Source organism: Salvelinus fontinalis, chromosome 4 (assembly GCF_029448725.1).
Source record: "Salvelinus fontinalis isolate EN_2023a chromosome 4, ASM2944872v1, whole genome shotgun sequence".
NCBI classification, from domain to species: Eukaryota; Metazoa; Chordata; class Actinopteri; order Salmoniformes; family Salmonidae; genus Salvelinus; species Salvelinus fontinalis.
The window spans coordinates 67267725-67286588 of record NC_074668.1 but is presented as its reverse complement, the minus strand read 5'-3'; the positions used below and the strand labels follow the sequence as shown (position 1 = coordinate 67286588).

General features: G+C 42.1%; 1 protein-coding gene across 3 annotated transcripts in view; it reads right to left on the bottom strand.

Annotated features, from left to right (window-relative positions):
* Positions 1-18864, bottom strand: part of LOC129854268 (ubiquitin carboxyl-terminal hydrolase 10-like) — a 36706-nt gene that overhangs the window by 5933 nt on the left and 11909 nt on the right. For all 3 annotated transcript variants that reach the window (XM_055921117.1, XM_055921118.1, XM_055921119.1), the window contains 10 exons: positions 16688-17968; positions 13192-13283; positions 12960-13069; positions 12665-12723; positions 12465-12568; positions 10738-10837; positions 10339-10516; positions 9013-9178; positions 7957-8101; positions 6892-6957 (listed from right to left, as the gene is read on the bottom strand). In XM_055921117.1, the coding sequence (XP_055777092.1) occupies positions 6892-6957; positions 7957-8101; positions 9013-9178; positions 10339-10516; positions 10738-10837; positions 12465-12568; positions 12665-12723; positions 12960-13069; positions 13192-13283; positions 16688-17968 (2301 nt within the window). The remainder of the gene's footprint in view (positions 1-6891; positions 6958-7956; positions 8102-9012; positions 9179-10338; positions 10517-10737; positions 10838-12464; positions 12569-12664; positions 12724-12959; positions 13070-13191; positions 13284-16687; positions 17969-18864) is intronic.

The following is an 18864-nucleotide window of genomic DNA, read 5'->3' as shown; positions in this document are numbered from 1 at the left end:
TGGCTCTGAGAAGTTTAATCTGCTTCTTATCAAAAACACAGTTGCCAAAGCGAGCCTTCCAGGGAAGCTCAACTCAAGAGTATCAATTTTATCAGTCACTGAGATAGCATGTGGAGTAAACAGAGCATGAAAGGAAACTAGAGGTCGCCCAATTAATTAGGGCCGATTTCAAGTTTTCATAACCGGTCATTTATGACCGATTATAGCCAATTACATTGCAATCCACGAGGAGACTGCGTGGCAGGCTGACCACCTGTTACGCGAGTACAGCATCAAAAGGACCTGTGGCTGCAAGGAGCCAAAGTAAGTTGCTAGCTAGCATTAAATGTATCTTATAAAAATCAATCTTAAAATAATCACTAATTAACTACACATGGTTGATGATATTACTAGGCTAACTAGCTTGTCCTGCGTTGCATATCACTAATGCGGTGCCGGTTAATTCATCATCGAATAACAGCCTACTTCAACTTCGCCAAACGGGTGATGATTTAAAAAGCCCAATCATTGCACAAATGTACCTAACCATAAACATCAATGCCTTTCTTAAAATCAATACACAGAAGTATATTTTTAAACCTGCATATTTAGTTAAAATAAATTAATGTTAGCAAGCAATACTAACTAGGGAAATTGTGTCACTTCTCTTGCGTTCAATGCAAACAGAGTTAGGGTATATGCAACAGTGTGGGCTGCCTGGCTTGTTGCGAACTGTGTGAAGACCATTTCTTCCTAACAATGACCGTAATTAATTTGCCAGAATTTTACATAATTATGACATAACATTGAAGGTTGTGCAATGTATCAGCAATATTTAGACTTAGGGTTGGCACCCATTCGATAAAATACTGAACGGTTCTATATTTCACTGAAAAAATAAACGTTTTGTTTTCGAAATTATAGTTTCCGGATTTGACCATATTAATGACCAAAGGCTCGTATTTCTGTGTTTAATATATTATAATGAATCTATGATTTGATATTTGATAGAGCAGTCTGAGCGGTGGTAGGCAGCAGCAGGCTCGTAAGCATTCATTCAAACAGCTCTTTATAATGCTCGAAGCACTGCGCTGTTTATGACTTCAAGCCTATCAACTCCCAAGATTAGGCTGGCAATACTAAAGTGCCTATAAGAACATCCAATAGTCAAAGGTATATCAAATACAAATGGTATAGAAAGAAGAAGTCGACGCATCATAATTCCTATAATAACGACAACCTAAAACAAATTAACTAGGAATATTGAAGACTCATGTTAAAAGGAACCACCAGCCTTCATATGTTCTCATGTTCTGAGCAAGGAACTTAAACGTTAGCTTTTTAAAATTTTATATGGCACATATTGCACTTTTACTTTCTTCTCCAACACCTTGTTTTTGCATTACTTAAACCAAACTGAACATGTTTCATGATTTATTTTGTTTATGTATTATATTAAGACAAAATAAAAATGTTCATTCAGTATTGTTGTAATTGTCATTATTACACACACACGCACACGCACACGCACACGCACACACACACACACACACACACGATGATCTTCATCAGTGTAAGTAAATATTTATAATGCTATTTTTGACTAATGTCGGCTGCGCAACATGGCGGATATTTCTTTTGGCTGGTTTGTGCTCTGAGCGCCGTACTCAGATTTGAAATCTGACACAGCAGTTGCATTAACTTCTTGCGAATATAGGGGGTGCTGTTTCGACTTAGCATAAATTCGTCTCCAGATTAAACTGCCTAGTACTCAATTCTTGCTCGTACAATATGCATATTATTATTATTATTGGATAGAAAACACTCTCTAGTTTCTATAGCCGTTGGAATTATGTCTCTGAGTGAAACAGAACTCCTTCTACAGCACTTTTCATGACAGGGAGTGAGATTTCAGAAATCTTGGCCCCTGTTCCCAGGTCAGTTGTAATGTCCCTGTAAATGCTATGGGGAAACAAACACTGCCTACGTCTTCCTCTAGATGTCAGTAAGTGGTGACGCTTTGAATGGAGTCGATTGCGCAATCAGGGCCTGTATAAAAGACCAATGACCGGAAGTAGCTTTCTTTTCGTCTCTGCGCCTGACGCACGATGGACGTAGGACTTGCCTCCTTCCAAGCTGTTGTTTAGCCAGTAATATTTCTCCGGTCATGTTTTTACTCGTTATAGGTGTTAAAAACATCATAAGGTAGTTAATTTAAACCGTTTTATAGCAATTTATATCCGTTTAGGGCGATTGTATGGCATTTCTGTGTGACGCACCTCGAGGAGCTGGGCACTTTGAGTGCATGGTGAACGTTAGTGGCCATTTCAACGGGACAAGAGGACATCTTTCGACCAAAAGACGATTAGACCGGAGAAAGGATTCATTGCCCAAGATTCTGATGGCAGTTCAGCTAATAGTAAGAACTATTTATGATGATAAATCGTGTTTGTCGAAAAATGTTAAACGCTTATGCCGCCATTTTCTTTGGGGTAGCTTCGCTTTGGCGCAACCTGTATTGAAAAGTAAGGATAATTTAAAAAATGTAATTCAGCGATTGCATTAAGAACTAAATTGTCTATCAATCGCTGTCCACCCTGTATTTTAGTCAAGTTTATGAGTATTTATGTATAAGACTAGATCACTGTCCAATATGGCGCCCGACATTTTCTGACCAGCTTGGCTACTTTTCTCATTGTATAACCACGATTTTGGTGGCTAAATATCCACATTTTCAAACAAACTCTATATGTATGTTGTAATATGATGTTACAGGAGTGTCATCTGAAGAATTCTGAGAAGGTTAGTGAAAAAATTAATACATTTTGGTGGTGATAATGCTATCGCTCTTTTTGCCGTGAATCGATGCTGGGGTAATGTTTGCACATGTGCTATGCTAATATAACGATTTATTGTGTTTTCGCTGTAAGACACTTAGAAAATCTGAAATATTGTCTGGATTCACAGGATCTGTGTCTTTCAATTAGTGTACGCTGTGTATTTTTAAGAAATGTTTTATGATTAGTAATTAGGTAATACACGTTGCTCTCTGTATTTATTCTAGTCGAGTTGTGATGGTGGGTGCAATTGTAAACTATGATTTCTACCTGAAATATGCACATTTTTCTAACAAAACCTATCCTATACAATAAATATGTTATCAGACTGTCATCTGATGAGGTTTTTTCTTGGTTAGTGGCTATCAATATCTTTATTTGGCCGAATTGGTGATAGCTACTGATGCAGTAAGAAAATGGTGGAGTAAGAAAATTGTTGTCTTTTGCTAACGTGGTTAGCTAATAGATTTACATATTGTGTCTTCCCTGTAAAACATTTTACAAATCAGAGATGATGGCTTGAATCACAAGATCTGTATCTTTTATTTGGTGTCTTGGACTTGTGATTTCATGAACATTTTATTTTATGATATCCCTGTAACTTTAGGCTAGGCTATGCTAGTCAGCTTTTGTGTTGGGGGGGGATCCCGGATCCGGGTTAGGGAGGCGTTCGAGGTTGCATTAAGGAGAAGTGTATCTAAAGTTCCATGCATAACACTTGAATTTTCAAAAACATTTATAATGAGCATTTCTGTGAATTCATGTGGCTCTCTGCACAATCACCGCATGTTTAGAACTACTGAACGTAACGCGCCAATGTAAAATTCGATTTTTTGATATAAATATGCACTTTATCGAACAAAACATACATGTATTGTGTAACATGAAGTCCTATGAGTGTCATCTGATGAAGATCATCAAAGGTTAGTGATTAATTTGATCTCTATTTGTGCTTTTTGTGACTCCTCTCTTTGGTGGGAAAAATGGCTGTGTTTTTCTGTGGCTTGGTGGTGACCTAACATAATCATTTGTGGAGCTTTCGCTGTAAAGCAGCTTTGAAATCAGACACTGTGGCTGGATTAACGAGAAATGTATCTTTAAAATGGTGCCTAATACTTGTATGTTCGAGAAATTTGATTTATGAGATTTCTGTTGATTTGTATTTGGCGCCCTGCAATTTCATTGGCTGTTGGCGCTAGCGGAACCCCCGTCCCAGACAGGTTAAGAATGTGAAATGTCAGAATAATAGTAGAGGGAATGATTTATTTCAGCTTTTATTTCTGTCATCACATTCCCAGTGGGTCAGAAGATTACATACACTCAATTAGTATTTGGTAACATTGCCTTTAAATGGTTTAACTTGGGACAAACGTTTCGGGTAGCTTTCCACAAGCTTCCCACAATAAGTTGGGTGAATTTTGGCCCAGTGCTCCTGACAGAGCTGGTGTAACCGAGTCAGGTTTGTAGGCCTCCTTGCTCGCACACGCCTTTTCAGTTCTGTCCTCAAATGTTCTATAGATTGAGGTCAGGCTTTGTGATGGCCACTCCAATACCTTGACTTTGTTGTTCTTAAGCCATTTTGCCACAACTTTGGAAGTATGCTTGGGGTCATTGTCCATTTGGAAGACCCATTTGTGACCAAGCTTTAACTTCCTGACTGATGTCTTGAGATGTTGCTTCAATAAAACCACATCATTTTTCTCCTCATGATGCCATCTATTATGTGAAGCGCACCAGTCCCTCCTGCAGCAAAGCACCCCCACAACATGATGCTGCCACCCCCGTGCTTCGCGGTTGGGATGGTGTTCTTCAGCTTGCAAGCATGCCCCTTTTTCCTCCAAACATAACGATGGTCATTATAGCCAAACAGTTCTATTTTTGTTTCATCAGACCAGAGGACATTTCTCCAAAAAGTACGATCTTTTTCCCCATGTGTAGTTGCAAACCGTAGTCTGGCTTTTTTATGGCGGTTTTGGAGCAGTGGCTTCTTCCTTGCTGAGCGGTCTTTCAGGTTACGTCAATATAGGACTCGTTTTACTGTGGATATAGATACTTTGTACCTGTTTCCTCCAGCATCTTCACAAGGTCCTTTGCTGTTGTTCTGGGATTGATTTGCACTTTCACACCAAAGTATATTCATCTCTAGGAGACAGAACGCGTCTCCTTCCTGAGTGGTATGAAGGCTACGTGGTTCCATGGTGTTTATACTTGCATACTATTGTTTGTACAGATGAACGTGGTACCTTCATGCATTTGGAAATTGCTCCAAATAATGAACCAGACTTGTGGAGGTCTACAATTTATTTTCTGTGGTCTTGGCTGATTTCTTTTGATTTTCCCATGTCAAGCAAAGAGGCACTGAGTTTGAAGGTAGGCCTTGAAATACATCCACAAATACACATCAAATTGACTCAAATTATGTCAATTAGCAGAAGCAGAAGCTTCCGAATCTTCTAAAACCATCACATTTTCTGGAATTTTACAAGCTGTTTAACTTCTTGTTGCTAGGGGTCAAATTTGTATTTTTTTAATTTTATTTATTTAAATAACGTTCCCAAGGTAAACTGACTATTTCTCAGGTCCAGATTGTAGAATATGCATATCATTTACAGATTAGGATAGAAAACACTCCAAAGTTTCCAAAACTGTCAAAATATTGTCTGTGAGTATAACAAAACTGATTTTGCAGGCGAAAACCTGAGGAAATCTAACCCGGAAGTGATTATTATTATTATTTTTTATCTGTGTTTCATTGCCCGTCTTTCTTCCATTTAAAGGGGTATCAACCAGATTCCTTTTCCAATGGCTTCCTCAGGCTGTGACCAGGCTTTAGACATAGTTTCAGGCTTTATTTCGAAAAATGAGCGAGATTTTTCAAAACTAGTCAGGTGTCCTTTGATTAGTTCCTGCGCGCGAGAGGGGTAGCTCTCCATTTTCTTTCTCTCTTTTATTGAATAGGTTACGGTCCGGTTGAAATATTATCGATTATGTATGTTAAAAACAACCTGAGGATTGATTATAAAAAACATTTGACATGTTTCTACAAACATTACGGATACTTTTTGGAATTTTCGTCGAACGGAACGAGGCTGTGGTTTTCTGAACATAACGCGCAACCCAAATGGCGTTTTTCTGTTATAAAAGTAATATTTATCGAACAAAAATAACATTTAGTGTGTAACTGGGAGTCTCGTGAGTGAAAACATCCGAAGATTATCAAAGGTAAGCGATTCATTTTTATTGCTTTTCTGACTTCCGTGAACATGCTAATTTGGGGCTAGCTGTTCTAGCATTGATTGATACACTCACAAAAGCTTGGATTGCTTTCGCTGTAAAGCATATTTTCAAAATCTGACACGATAGGTGGATTAACAACAAGCTAAGCTGTGTTTTTGTATATTTAACTTGTGATTGCATGATTATAAATATTTGTAGTAATATTTTGCGCCATGCAATTCATCGGTTGTTTAGGAAAATGATCCCGCTAAAGGGATCCGTAGCGCAGAGAGGTTAAAAGGCAGTCAACTTAGTGTATGTAAACTTCAGACCCACTGGAATTGTGATACAGGTGAATAATAAGTGAAATAATCTGTCTGTAAACAATTGTTGGAAAAAATTACTTGTGTCATGCACAAAGTAGATGTCCTAACTAACTTGCCAAAACTATAGTTTGTTAACAATAAATTTGTGGAGTGGTTGAAAAACAAGTTTTAATTACGCCAACCTAAGTGTATGTAAACTTCCGACTTCAACTGTACACACACACACAAAATCGGCCGATTAACCGGTATCGGCTTTTTTGGTCCTCCAACAATCGGTATCAGTGTTAAAAAAATCACAATTGGGTCGACCTCTAAAGGAAACCTCAGTGCGAGTCTGAACACATCGAAAGAGAATCCTATGAACGATTGAACTTAATGTTGGGATAGATCTTATGCTTGACTATATATGTTGTTGCCTGTAGCATAGGGCCAATGCCCTATTACTGCATATAATTGAATGATTGTGACCGTTTGTGTGATACTGTGGGTATAGGAGATGTGTGTAGTTGATCATAAATCGATACAGTACATACCTGCAAAGAGCCTGTAGGTTCTTTGGCCTTTGAATATTTTGCTCCGCACCCCTGAAGAGAGGAGATCTGAGAGACAAATTAATAAAGTACAGCCACATCAGAGAGAAACAAAACGTGTAAGATATCCCTCAGAGCACCATCAATTATAGTTATTTGGGTCTGTGTGCCATGAAAGCCAGCCTGTCTAAATAAAGGTGGCTATAAAAATACACCAGTGTAGCATTTGGTAAATCGTACGCAGAATGCTGGCAGGCAATAAAATGTAGCCTGCTTTTTATAATTTATACACTGCAGGAGACCCAACACACTGGACCCAGTTTACATTGGAACGAGCCAGGGATTCTCTCCACATTCTGATGCTTATTCTGTAAAGCTACAGTACTCATATCCTCAAGCTGCTGGGACTTGCCTTTAGGACTAGTGACTAGACGTGCCTTTAGGACTAGTTACAGATATCCCATATGGGACAAAAATGGATATAGAAACTCCCTCAGATATTATAGACATGTTGACCTACCTGGCTAGGGAAATCTAAAATGGCAGGGGTTTTTGAGTGTGTGTGTGTGTGGGGGGGGGGTCTATAAATATTTCCTCTGAACCTCTGCTGGTTCAGGGCTTGTAGAGTAGGCTGGGCGGAGCAGTAAACATAGGCAGGCTGGCTGGCCAGCTCAGGACTGATGAGTTGTAAAGCTGTGTGAGGTCGGGTGTTGGGGCTGGATGAGGAGGCCTTTCACGGTATGAGGTCGACCCACAAATCATCTCTCCCTGCTGCTGATGGTGACCTCCCAGCATTTTGCCGGCACCCTCGTTTAAGTGATGTCAGACAAGTGAGCTACACCTGTGTGTGTCTGTCTAACTAGGATCCAGAATGTGGAAAGACTAGTCTGTACTGGAATATGATCAGATGCTGACTGTGTGAGAAGTGTGTTATAAATTATTGCCTTTCTCACCCAGGGTTCAGAGAGCTTAACACACATTCAATAGAGTTAATTCAATAATTGGGCATGTGTTTTAAGTGGGGACTTCACCCAATGGTTTGTGGAAGCTTTTCTGTGATTCACATACCTTTGCTGATCTCCAGGTCTACAGGGTAATCAATGTTCTTGATCAGTTTCTGACAGCCTCCAGTCTTCTCAAACACAAATCTCTTGAGGTGGAGCACCAGCACTGGAGGGAGCTCCTCTAGGGTCACTCTCCGGCTGATCTCAATCTGCAAACACAGGAGAGATTATCAAACTGAGCCAGGGGACTATTTGACAGTGGCACCACATCAAACAGCTAATATAAACCAGAACAGGATCTCCCAATTTACCCAGGGATTAGACTCTAAACAAAACCAGCACACACTGTCACAGAGGACTACACTAAGAGCCTGCTGTGAGCTTTGATCTAGTCACTTGTGAATCCCTGGGGTTTTATACCTTCACTGTCACAACCAGACTGTGACCCCAACTACCAGCTACTTCTAAAACGATATCAAGGTACTGTAACAACTGTCTTGTAAAATAAAAGATGATGAGGTTGGTAAACAACACAACGCTGAGGCCCCTACTACAGCTGTTCAACAGATGTTGCCCTCACCAGTTTTGTCTCCATACAGAGGAAGCAGGCAAGGCACATTTGTCTTCTTATACTGTGGCTTTAAAACAATGTGTTTTCACCAGGCAGCGCAGTCAGAGAGGACATGAAGCATAAACAATGCTTTTGAGTCCACACGCACAACACACACTAAGTGTATTAACAGAAACAAGGCCAATGGGAAGACGATCTGTCAGAGTCTGACTACTTCAGCCCATTAGAAGGGGCCCATTAAGGGGAGGAGTGCATTGTGTACTAGAGAGTGCTGCTGAGCATCCCAAATACTCCCGTTGAAAGAAACGAGACACCACAGTAACAAATATTCTCATTGTCTAAACACTTTAACTGCCAACATGCCCACATCCTTGTTTCGGATTGCAGAAGAAAAACAACAGAAATCAATTGAGGTTTTCAAAGCAGTATTCAAGTTTGGATCAACATACAAGCGATTGAGCATGAAATGAAAATGACCGATATGCAAACACATCCAATACTTGTAATGGGATAGTAGTAGCATAGGTGTACTGTGTGTAAGACCCTTACCTCCTGCTTGGTTTTAGTGGTGTAGCCCTGAACTGACTCCCGTGCCACCAGGGTCTCCAGGGCCTCCTGAACGGTGCGGATCTTCTCTGACTGGATGTCCAGCTGCAGGGTGAAGAAGGGCTGCAGGGTGGCTGACTCCTTAGAGTTCTGCTGGTACACCACCGAACTGCATGGGACAGAAATACAAATATACCCCACTTCAGACAATGAAATACAGTAATGGGTTTTGAGTGTCTCTCAACGACATCTTGACCTCAGCAAACAGCATCACAGCTTTGAAGGAAAGTGGATGGTCTCTCTACACGTCTCTCCAAACAACACCTTCATGAATCATCTCCTCTCCTTCCTCAAATTCTCCTCTTCGTGGCAGAAACTGATCCTAAATGTTCAAATGGCAAAAACAACACCAACATTCATAACCCTCTGACAGCCATATAATCTCTTTAAATGGTGAAAATAAATTTCTAACTTTCTCCAAAGACTCCCCTCGGCCAAACCAATTACCTTGGCTCGAGTGGCTGAAAACATGACTGTAGCTGAACTCAGTGGGTATGCATAGTTCAACCCAGACCTTCCTGAAAGTCTGCCCTTATGTTCCATTTACTTTTACTATTGATTCAGAGAAAAATTATCCTCTGAAGTGATCTGTAACCCAGTCAGGCCAGGCGTGTGCCATAACAGAACCTCAGAGAGCATGTCATTTGGCCCAGTCACACCCTCACAGGTCCTACACTTTCAAAGTTGTTTTGTGATTCTTTCTTTGCGAGAGTGTGCCCCCCACGCCTGGCTGTCCAGGCCACCGACCACAGGCCGGGCCACAATGGCTGTTATTCTAAAGAGAACTTCTGGAGCACAGAAAGCCCAGAGCCAGCTGGTGGCAGGCCTGTTTGGGATGGCATTCTCAGCTGAGGTTGGAGCTGGGGGCCAGAGGCGGTGCCAGTGCAACCAGCCCAAGAGGGCCCAGATAAAGATGGCACTATACTCTCTCAGTTCTCCTGTCATACCAGGCACCTGCGCCACAGCCAATAAAAAGAAGGGCAAGGACACCACTGGTGCCACAGTTCTGCTGCTGGGCTTTAAGAAAAATAAGCTCTGGGCAGGGTGAAAAGAAACACTCAGCGGCTGACCATCACTCTGGCTTCATTTGGGAGAAGTCAGGTGTCTAGTAAAGTAGTAAAGGCTTTGGGTCCACCAAAACATTGACTTGACTATATCTTCGTGAACAACAATACGTTTCCATTATAAGCAACACCTCACATGTAAAGAAACTATATGTGAGTTTCCTGACACCTCACAAGTCAACACAAGTAATCGGTGTTACCCTACCGGATGTGCCCTCCGAATATGTCAGTGATAGGGGTGCGGACAAAGTCAGCTTGACGGGTAATGGAGGTCTTGTTTCGGGGGCCCACTTGCTCCCATTCGTCCTCGCTCCCCTCCTCCTTATCAGCAGCAGCATTATCCACACCTGACTGGGACTCTGGGCCGTTGGGTGTGGGGGCTTCTGATCAAGACAGGAGAAGAGACAACTGATTTAGAACCACAGCCAATGGCAATCATAGAGCAGATACACCTTGAGCAGTGAGCAGTGAGGCCAAAGAACATAAGGAGGAAATGATGTGAAATGAACAGGGACTAGATCAGTTCAGTTTATAAGCAGAGAGCACGTGTAAACAGATAATCGTATGACCTCATGCATCAGATTTAGACCACTGCACTACTTACTCTCTTCCTGAGGGGAGATTAGCTTTTTCAAAGCCAGCATCTCCTCATGCAGTCCGTTGAGGGTGAAGCCCAGGTACTCCTCCGCATCCTCCTGTCGACCCTGACAGAGAACGCACAACCATCAGCACTAATGAGACAAAGGTGCCAAGAGAGCCTGCGCTCTAATGCAACACCAGCAGACACCAGTCCTGTCCACTGTTACTGAGCTTCAGCACAGGACATCAGTGTGCACATGGCACAGGTGAGATACAATCTAAACCACATAGGGAATGCCTGAGTCAGGAGCTAACTATCTCATTCCATTTGGAATAGCTTTTTTAATTGCACCTTATCTGGTTATGAAATCAGTAATGAGTCGGCATGTCTCAAGCACCAAAAGATGGATATTTGTACATGTATCCATGTACTGTACCACCAGGCAGGTACAGACTGAACGTCTCAAGTGTACTGATGAGAATGTGGAATTTTACATAAAACCAGTGTCAGGAAACAGGTGATACAAAGTGTTTCAGTTAATTTGCTCCTAGTCCCTGAACACCTGAAAGTGTGGAATGTCTGGATGGTTCAACATTCTAAATAAAACCCGGCTGAAATGTAAAGAACAAATATTTTTTTATTGCTGTTATTGATAATAGGGCCGGGCGATAAGAACTAAAAAATAAATAATCACCTCTTGATTATTATTTATAAAGCTTCTCGGCAATTCAAGATATACATCTCAATACGTTTTCCCTTCATACGCTTTGTTGTACAAATAACGGTCAAATGCACTGCATTCAGTGCAAACAGTCTGCAATAATCTAATTCAGGGCTTGTGAAATTATACCTACGCTAAATATATAAGCCTTCCACAAGCATAAGACCCACTAATTAATTATTTTATCAAAATTGTTTGCCCTGCTTTTTTTTGCAATAATCACTGATCTGGCTTTTAAGTCTATGAAAATAACCTTCTTGTTGCAAATTTAACCAGAACCATGTATAATGCACATTCAATACCAATGACTAACTTGTAGCAAGCATTATAGAAAATTAACACAGGTCTCAATCAGTCAAGTACAAGCGCTAGTGAGTAGCCAGCTAATCTTTAGATTTCAAGTTTAGCCAACTTGGGCCTATTTGCTGGCTAACAATGGAAAAAATGTTCAATTGTTATGAACACACCATTTTGTCTGTCTCCAGCTGTCTGAAAAGCATGCTAGCCGGTCCACATGTTGAAATCATGCAGCCTACCTTATTTCTCAGAATTCCTTATATTTGTGTTTTATGCTTATTGCACATTTATAAAACACAGAATAGACATGTAGTATAACAGTCTTTGGCTAAAATGCTGAGCATTCATTTTCCAGAACCAATGTTCATTGATACTCCTGTTTTAGTAGTGTCCGCTCTGCGAGCAACTTGAGTCGAGACATAAAAAGGGTATCATTAGAAAGGTTAACTTCCTCTATTACTGTAAAATAATGTCTCAATGTGTTTCAGTATCCATATGAACCAGTCTTGGACCAAACCACAAATGCAAATGGAAGTTGAAGCCGCTTGTCAAGAGAGGAAGAAGTGATCTCTCATCTTTGTTGTTGTGAGTGGCTGAGGGAGGGGCTTGGTGTGTGTGCGTAAATGGGAGCAAAGGAAAACATGACAACAAGCAGACATAAAAAAGATTGTTACAATATTCCGCTCTAAAACGTTCAAATGAAATCAATACACTGGATGCCCAATGTCTTTACCTTCTCTGAGAGACTCGACTTGATGAGGGTGAGGAGTCTGTAAATGTAGTTGGGTTCAAAAGGAGCACCTGGTCGAATGTCTTTTATTATCTTTTCACCAGCAGCTACAGAAAAAGCAACAAGGAACACATCAAATGAACATCAACAGGAAATAAAAGAAACTCTAGCTCTTTAAAAAAAGATGCTGACAGACAGCTTACCTTGCTGCTTGGCTTTAGATGGCACAGGCATATTGTTGAACTCATTGACAAGCCTTACACTGGAGGGAGAAACAAGGTCAGGGAGTTGTAATTAGCAAAGGAAGTACACACCCAACCCAATGCAGTGAGCACACATTTAACACCTACTCTCAATACTCGTAACACAGTTTTACCAATTTAGCTCAGGCAGGAATTTGTCGTCGCTGCTTATTTGCACACAAACAAGACCTCCATTGATTGTGAGATTTGACTTTTAAAAACAGCCAGTCAGCTCCCAGGGAGAGAGGCTACTTACAAGTTGTCCATCATGGGTGTGGAAGTACAGGGTCTCTGGGTGTCATTGAACGGGGGAATGGACTTAAACAGGTGATACATGGGGGGGCAAGCAATCAGGGCCTGCAATGTCTTGGGGGTGGCAGTCAAGGGTAAAATCACCTCATTGGACCACTAAATACAGACATTTAATGTAACTTTGTGCATGACATGGTGTGATTCAAGCATTTCGCATGCAGCTGAGAAAAGGATACAGCGTTGATATAGCACCAGTTTCCCTTGTTGATCAGTCCTCTTGGTTGCAAAGACACTGGTTTGTGTATCAACTTCACATTCTCAATTAGTTCTGGGGATTCAAACAAGTACACATGATTTTGAACACACATCCCTTACTAAATCAAAAAGCTAAAATAGAAGTTAGTTTGTAAATCTCAGGCAAAAAATATCCATTTACTCCATACTGTGCTATATAGACTGTGTCCCTTCTACCAACTCTGCATCATGACAGTGGCACACAAGGCTGTTTTGTCAGAACAAGGAGATACTGTGCCACGCCTAGGAAGGAAGACTGTCACTGACAACACAGCTTCCATGGTAACGTGGACAGACATTCCAACATAGAAAATATCATAAAACAATAGCACATAATCACAATGTAAAAACAATGGGTTAAAAATAGCCATTTTTTTTTTGATATGTCCGCCTACGTACATAGCATATTATGAACAACCTCCAAACTACAGAAACATGGTTTTTATAGATAACAGGTTTGCTAAAAGTGAAAGTCATTCCAGGAAAAGAGAAATATAGTTTGGCTAAACAGTAAAGGCACACTCCAGATAAAATCCAGTCCAGAGATCAGATAGTATACAGGGTTGGAAATCAAAATGAGACGTGGTAGCAGTGACACCAGGGTCCTATAAATAGCTTCCTGTTCATCCTCCTGTTCATTTCCTGACAGGAGCGCGAAAGTCTGAGCACTGTATTGTGGGTACAAAATAAGCCTTTCTACTGGACAGTGAAAGAAACCACGTGGAGCCTGGTTGAATTATTTACAGCCGTTGAGCACAGGAAACCATCAGGTTTACCTAGACAGAAGCACATTAGGCTGCCCAGAACCCCTCTCTCATAAATACTTCACAAGGGTGCCGAATAGATGAAAAATCCCAGTTTACTAAAAGGATGACAAAAATGCAGTGTCAACCACAGTTTACAAAGAGGCTTAAGTAACCCACTGAGATAAGGGCTCTCTGTATATTTCCTCCAGACACAGGACTATATCCATGAGGCCTGAGGAAGTCCATGGTCATAGCACTGAGTGACAAGCAATAATCCCATCAAGACAATAACCACACATTACCCAGACATGGCAATCCTCTCTGTCACAGGCTGTTTAAAACCACCAGTGTATCCTGTGTGGTCCCAACACCTGGAGGCTGTTGTTGGGAAGTGAGTAGTCAGGATATGATCCTACATATGCCCTTTAATTAGGCAGCTTACAAGATCAACTCATTATGCAGCCTTGCAATTTTATTTTATATTCTGTGTGTGTGTGTTAGGAGAAAGGGGTGAGGTCAGAGATCTATCCTGCTCTAGTCTACTGCATCTAAAAATCCATAAGGTTGATGTCATGGTAATGGACTTAATTAGTGCTGCTCATACATTATTGGTAAAGCTGTAGCTCCAGCCCACCCTCTGCCTGTATTCTCATGAATGCAGTTTGGAATAAAGGCTTTCAACATGTATTAGTATTACTGCTATATACAATGACTCTCTTTGACGCCAGCAAGGCCAGTTGGCTACATGGGAGTCTCCCTGGGCTCACATGGCCTGCCATTCATTCCCCAGCTCCATTCATTGGGGCATTATTGGGGAAAATAGGGTGGTGAGGTAAAGCATGTCATGGAGATGTGTCATAGCAATCTGGGCCTTACCAAGCATTGAGTGTTAGCACCATCTGGTGCTCATGTGTATCAGTCTAACTAAATGTCCCAATGTTGACACCAAGTGGACGGTAGGCTGAACTTCAGCACATGCATACAGAACATTTAACGTGCACAAATTAATTACTATCATAATAATCAATGGGTATAATTTTGTCAACACACTAGGGCTGACCACAATTATTCGACTGGTCAATCGTTTGGTCGATAGGCTGTTGGTCAACCGAGATTTGTTTTAGTCGAGCAGAAGCAAATATTTGGCACACAAGACACCCGTCTTATTCGCGGCCATCTCAGTGAACTAATCCATTGCGGAGGTCCAGACTAATCCATTGCGGAGGCCGCGGGGATAGCACAGCCCAAGAAGGCGAGTGTGGCGGCACAATGCACGTCTCTCTCCATAATGTGCTCTCTCCCGCTAATTTGTGCACATTCATTGTTTCATAACTTCATTGTGTGAATCGTTTGCTTTTGATTGTTAGTGTCTCAATTCCCCATTACATATATCACCAGTAGTCCACACACGGCTAATTCCTATAATTTCTAATCTATAATGTTTGTTTGGTTACAGTAAAGTCTTTATGCATTCAATATTATTATTATTCCAGTCTTTTACCGTTTTCACTGTCAGAGTGGACAGGTTATTTGCAGAGCACACAACCTATGCTACACCTGTGAGAAACCAGTTCTGGTTTATTTCATTCCATTTACGAGTTGTCAATTTAGTCATTGTCTTTTGTTTGGAGCGCTCCTGTCAATGTTGAGAAAGGATGCACACCTGATTATGCATAGAAGTAGGCCTATAGGTTACCTGGCCTGCGCGCAAATGTAGGAATATAAATGTGCCCATTTGGGGATCTGATAGTATTTCTGATCGTCTTAACGCACCACCAATAACGAGTCGTGGAGCTTCTCAAAGTAATGATTTCTTCACCTCAAACAGCAAGCAAACAGTCTGTTTTTACATCCATTAAGAATGACAATGATTCCTCAATGTATTTGAAAATTATAAATGTCATGCTCTGATCCGTCATAAAATAGGCCTACCTGATTACTTCTTATCCCTAGCACAAATAGCCTACAGCTGTGTGTCCAGAGTTCACTGGCACAGGAAACTGAGGGACCAGAATATTTTATACAATGTTGCAAGGAGCTTCAGGCTGGACTCAAGTTAATAGCTGATGCAACATTTCAAGTTCGTTACAGACAAGCCATGCGTAGCCAATGTGATTTAAAAATCAGGATATTTTCTACCTGTTGGATGCATTGTTTTCATTTGTTGGCTTTATAGGCTATTTTTACATAGTTACTTTTAGGTTTGTATCATTTTCATTTAGATTTTTGATTAACCACATGACAATGATTTTGAGATCCGAAGATATTGTTATGAATTAAATGAAACTGTTCCACAAAAATAAATTGGCATTCCACATGAGAAAGGTTGCCAACTCCTTATGTAGCCTATTGCTGGCAACTTCAGGAGAGTAATGGCAGAATCTGCAAAAGCCAGTAGGAGCGGGAGGAGGATGTTCGGGACAGGTTAAGATTTTTGTCTTCTGGCTCCCTTGAGCTTAAAGCATCAGATAAACTCTATGCATATATAGTTAATTTTATTAAAACATGGTCTGTCTATATATGGAAAAATAGACCAATGGATTGGTTGAAAGAACATGACTTTCGGTTAACCATGATTTATATTTATATATTTTGTTTTTGTCAAGACAGCCCTAACACACTCCAAAGGACATAAGGGTTAACCTGTGAGCTGTTCTTCCTCACACTATGTGGCTATCTGTGAGTACACTACCTGCAAGTTTAGGGGCCATGGGATCCTCTGATACATGGACAGGGCTCTCCTTCACCTCCCCAGCCTTCTCATGCTTCTCCACGGCAGCCAGGGAGGGAGCCACTACCTCCACCACATTCTTCACCTCCACATAGGCCTGAGGGCTTCCAGGCAGAGGCTTGGAGTTGTGGAAGAGGCTAGCCCAGGATTTGAGGGGGTTGGCAGCGGGCGCAGCCGGAGAGGCAGGCGACTTAGGCTGCTCTGCCACCGCCGGCTGGGCCTCAGAGTCTGGGGAGGAAGCAGTCTCCACTGAGGGAGCTGGGGACTGCTGCTGGGGCTGCTCCAATGCCTCAGAGGCCTCCTTGTGTCTGTCTGCACTGATGCCAGTATGTGGTTTAGCCAGCCCATTAGCCACCCCACTGTCCCTAGTTTCCTCCCCTTCTTCAGTAGTAGCAGTAGCAATGGTGGCAGGGTGGCTGGCCACAGCAACCGAGGGGGGAGGAGGGGAGGTGGGGCAGGGGCTGTGCCCACCGCTGCCCAGCAGTTCAGGGCTCCCTGGAGCCATGTTCTCAGACTGCTGCTCTGCAGTTCTGCCTCCCTCTGCCACCCCACTGCTCTGAGAGGAGGAGGAAGAAGAAGAGGAGGAGGCCACGTCTTTACCATCTGATAAAGAGGCGGCTCCACTCATGAAGTCCAAAGACGATTCATCAGGGCTATCACAAGTCCTCTGATTCACAGCAGCCGACGCATCCGTCGCTGCTGCTGTAGCGACAGGGGCTGAGGTGGAAAGTTCACCCCCTGACAACGCCTTACCAACCATGTCCTGCGACCCGAGGTGAGGGCCGCTAAGAGCGTGTCCATTCACCAACCCCTTTCCAGGAGGCCCGTCCACACCCATGCCACCGCTATTGGGACCTGAGCCCTCCAAGTAGTTGTAGTATCCTGGCGGGCGCTTTTTCTTTTTTTTCTTCTCACGCTGGCCCAGGCTGCCCGGGCCCCCGTCCCCATCCTGGCAGTTCTGGTTGCTGTCCATGGCGGAGGGCTCAGAGTCTGGGCCATCAGGTCCGTCCGGGCTGTCGGGTCCGTCCAGTGAGTTGTATTGTGCTCCGTCTGGGACGTCTGCTGCCGGAGAGAGGGCTGTGGCCGTCTGCGGGACCTTCTGGGACGGCTGGCATCCCAGGATGAACTCTGGAGCCTGGGGGTTCAGAGTGCTGGACACCTTGAAGAGAGGATCCTTCACTCCCACTGGCTCCAAGTCCATCACCTCGTCCACACCAAACTCAATGCGCTGGTAGTCTTCGCCTGCAGAGGAGGATATGTCAGTCAGCTTGGGAACATAAGACACTACACTTCTGCCCTGAAGACAAAGGTTCATAAGGTTCACACAACACAAAATACTGTTGTGACCAATTATTCATACTTAATACTTGGCCAATATCTGGCATCAAAAACAAATTTTGGCATCATGAAATACACAACAATTTACAACTTTATTAACGGTCACAAACTTAATTGAATATATCAAACATTGACCTTGAGTACTACACAAATAAATCAAGCAATGAACAGTAAGTTCAATATCGATTAGATTTAACAAGTTGCTAACATTTCAAATTGAAAGATGATAGGCGGTGAGAGAAACAGCTGAAGGTAAACATGAGGAAAACGTTAGTAAATTCAGATCATCCCAACACTGAAAATGGTACGGCCGGGCTATATAAGACACGACTGGTCACCCATACAAACCAGCCACCGGAAACCCTAAGGGGGAATGTAAGGTATGGTTAGAGAGTACGGTCGAGATTCGCTCTTCTCTGTGGATTAGAGTGTCCTTTGTTAGTGTTTTTACCAAAAGGATTTCATTCCAGAGTCACAATGATGAATTGAGAGTGATAAACCCTAGCAAAACAAAATACCTATTGTAATTGTTAGCTTCCATATAAGACCATTACTATGCCCTTATAAGTCCAATAAAAAAGGGTTTTCTCAATCCATCCAGTCAAGTGAGGGGGTATTCAAATCAATCACAAGTCAACTTAAAGCACTGCTGCGGTGCCAATGTGTTTAATGCAATAGAGAGGAGATATTTAACGGCATCTAAGCATGCAAAGCCTCACAGATCGTACGGACAAGAATGAGAGTAAATAGGGGCAAGGTTTAGAAAGCCACCAGTTTTTAAGACCTGGGTTTGAGTGCTT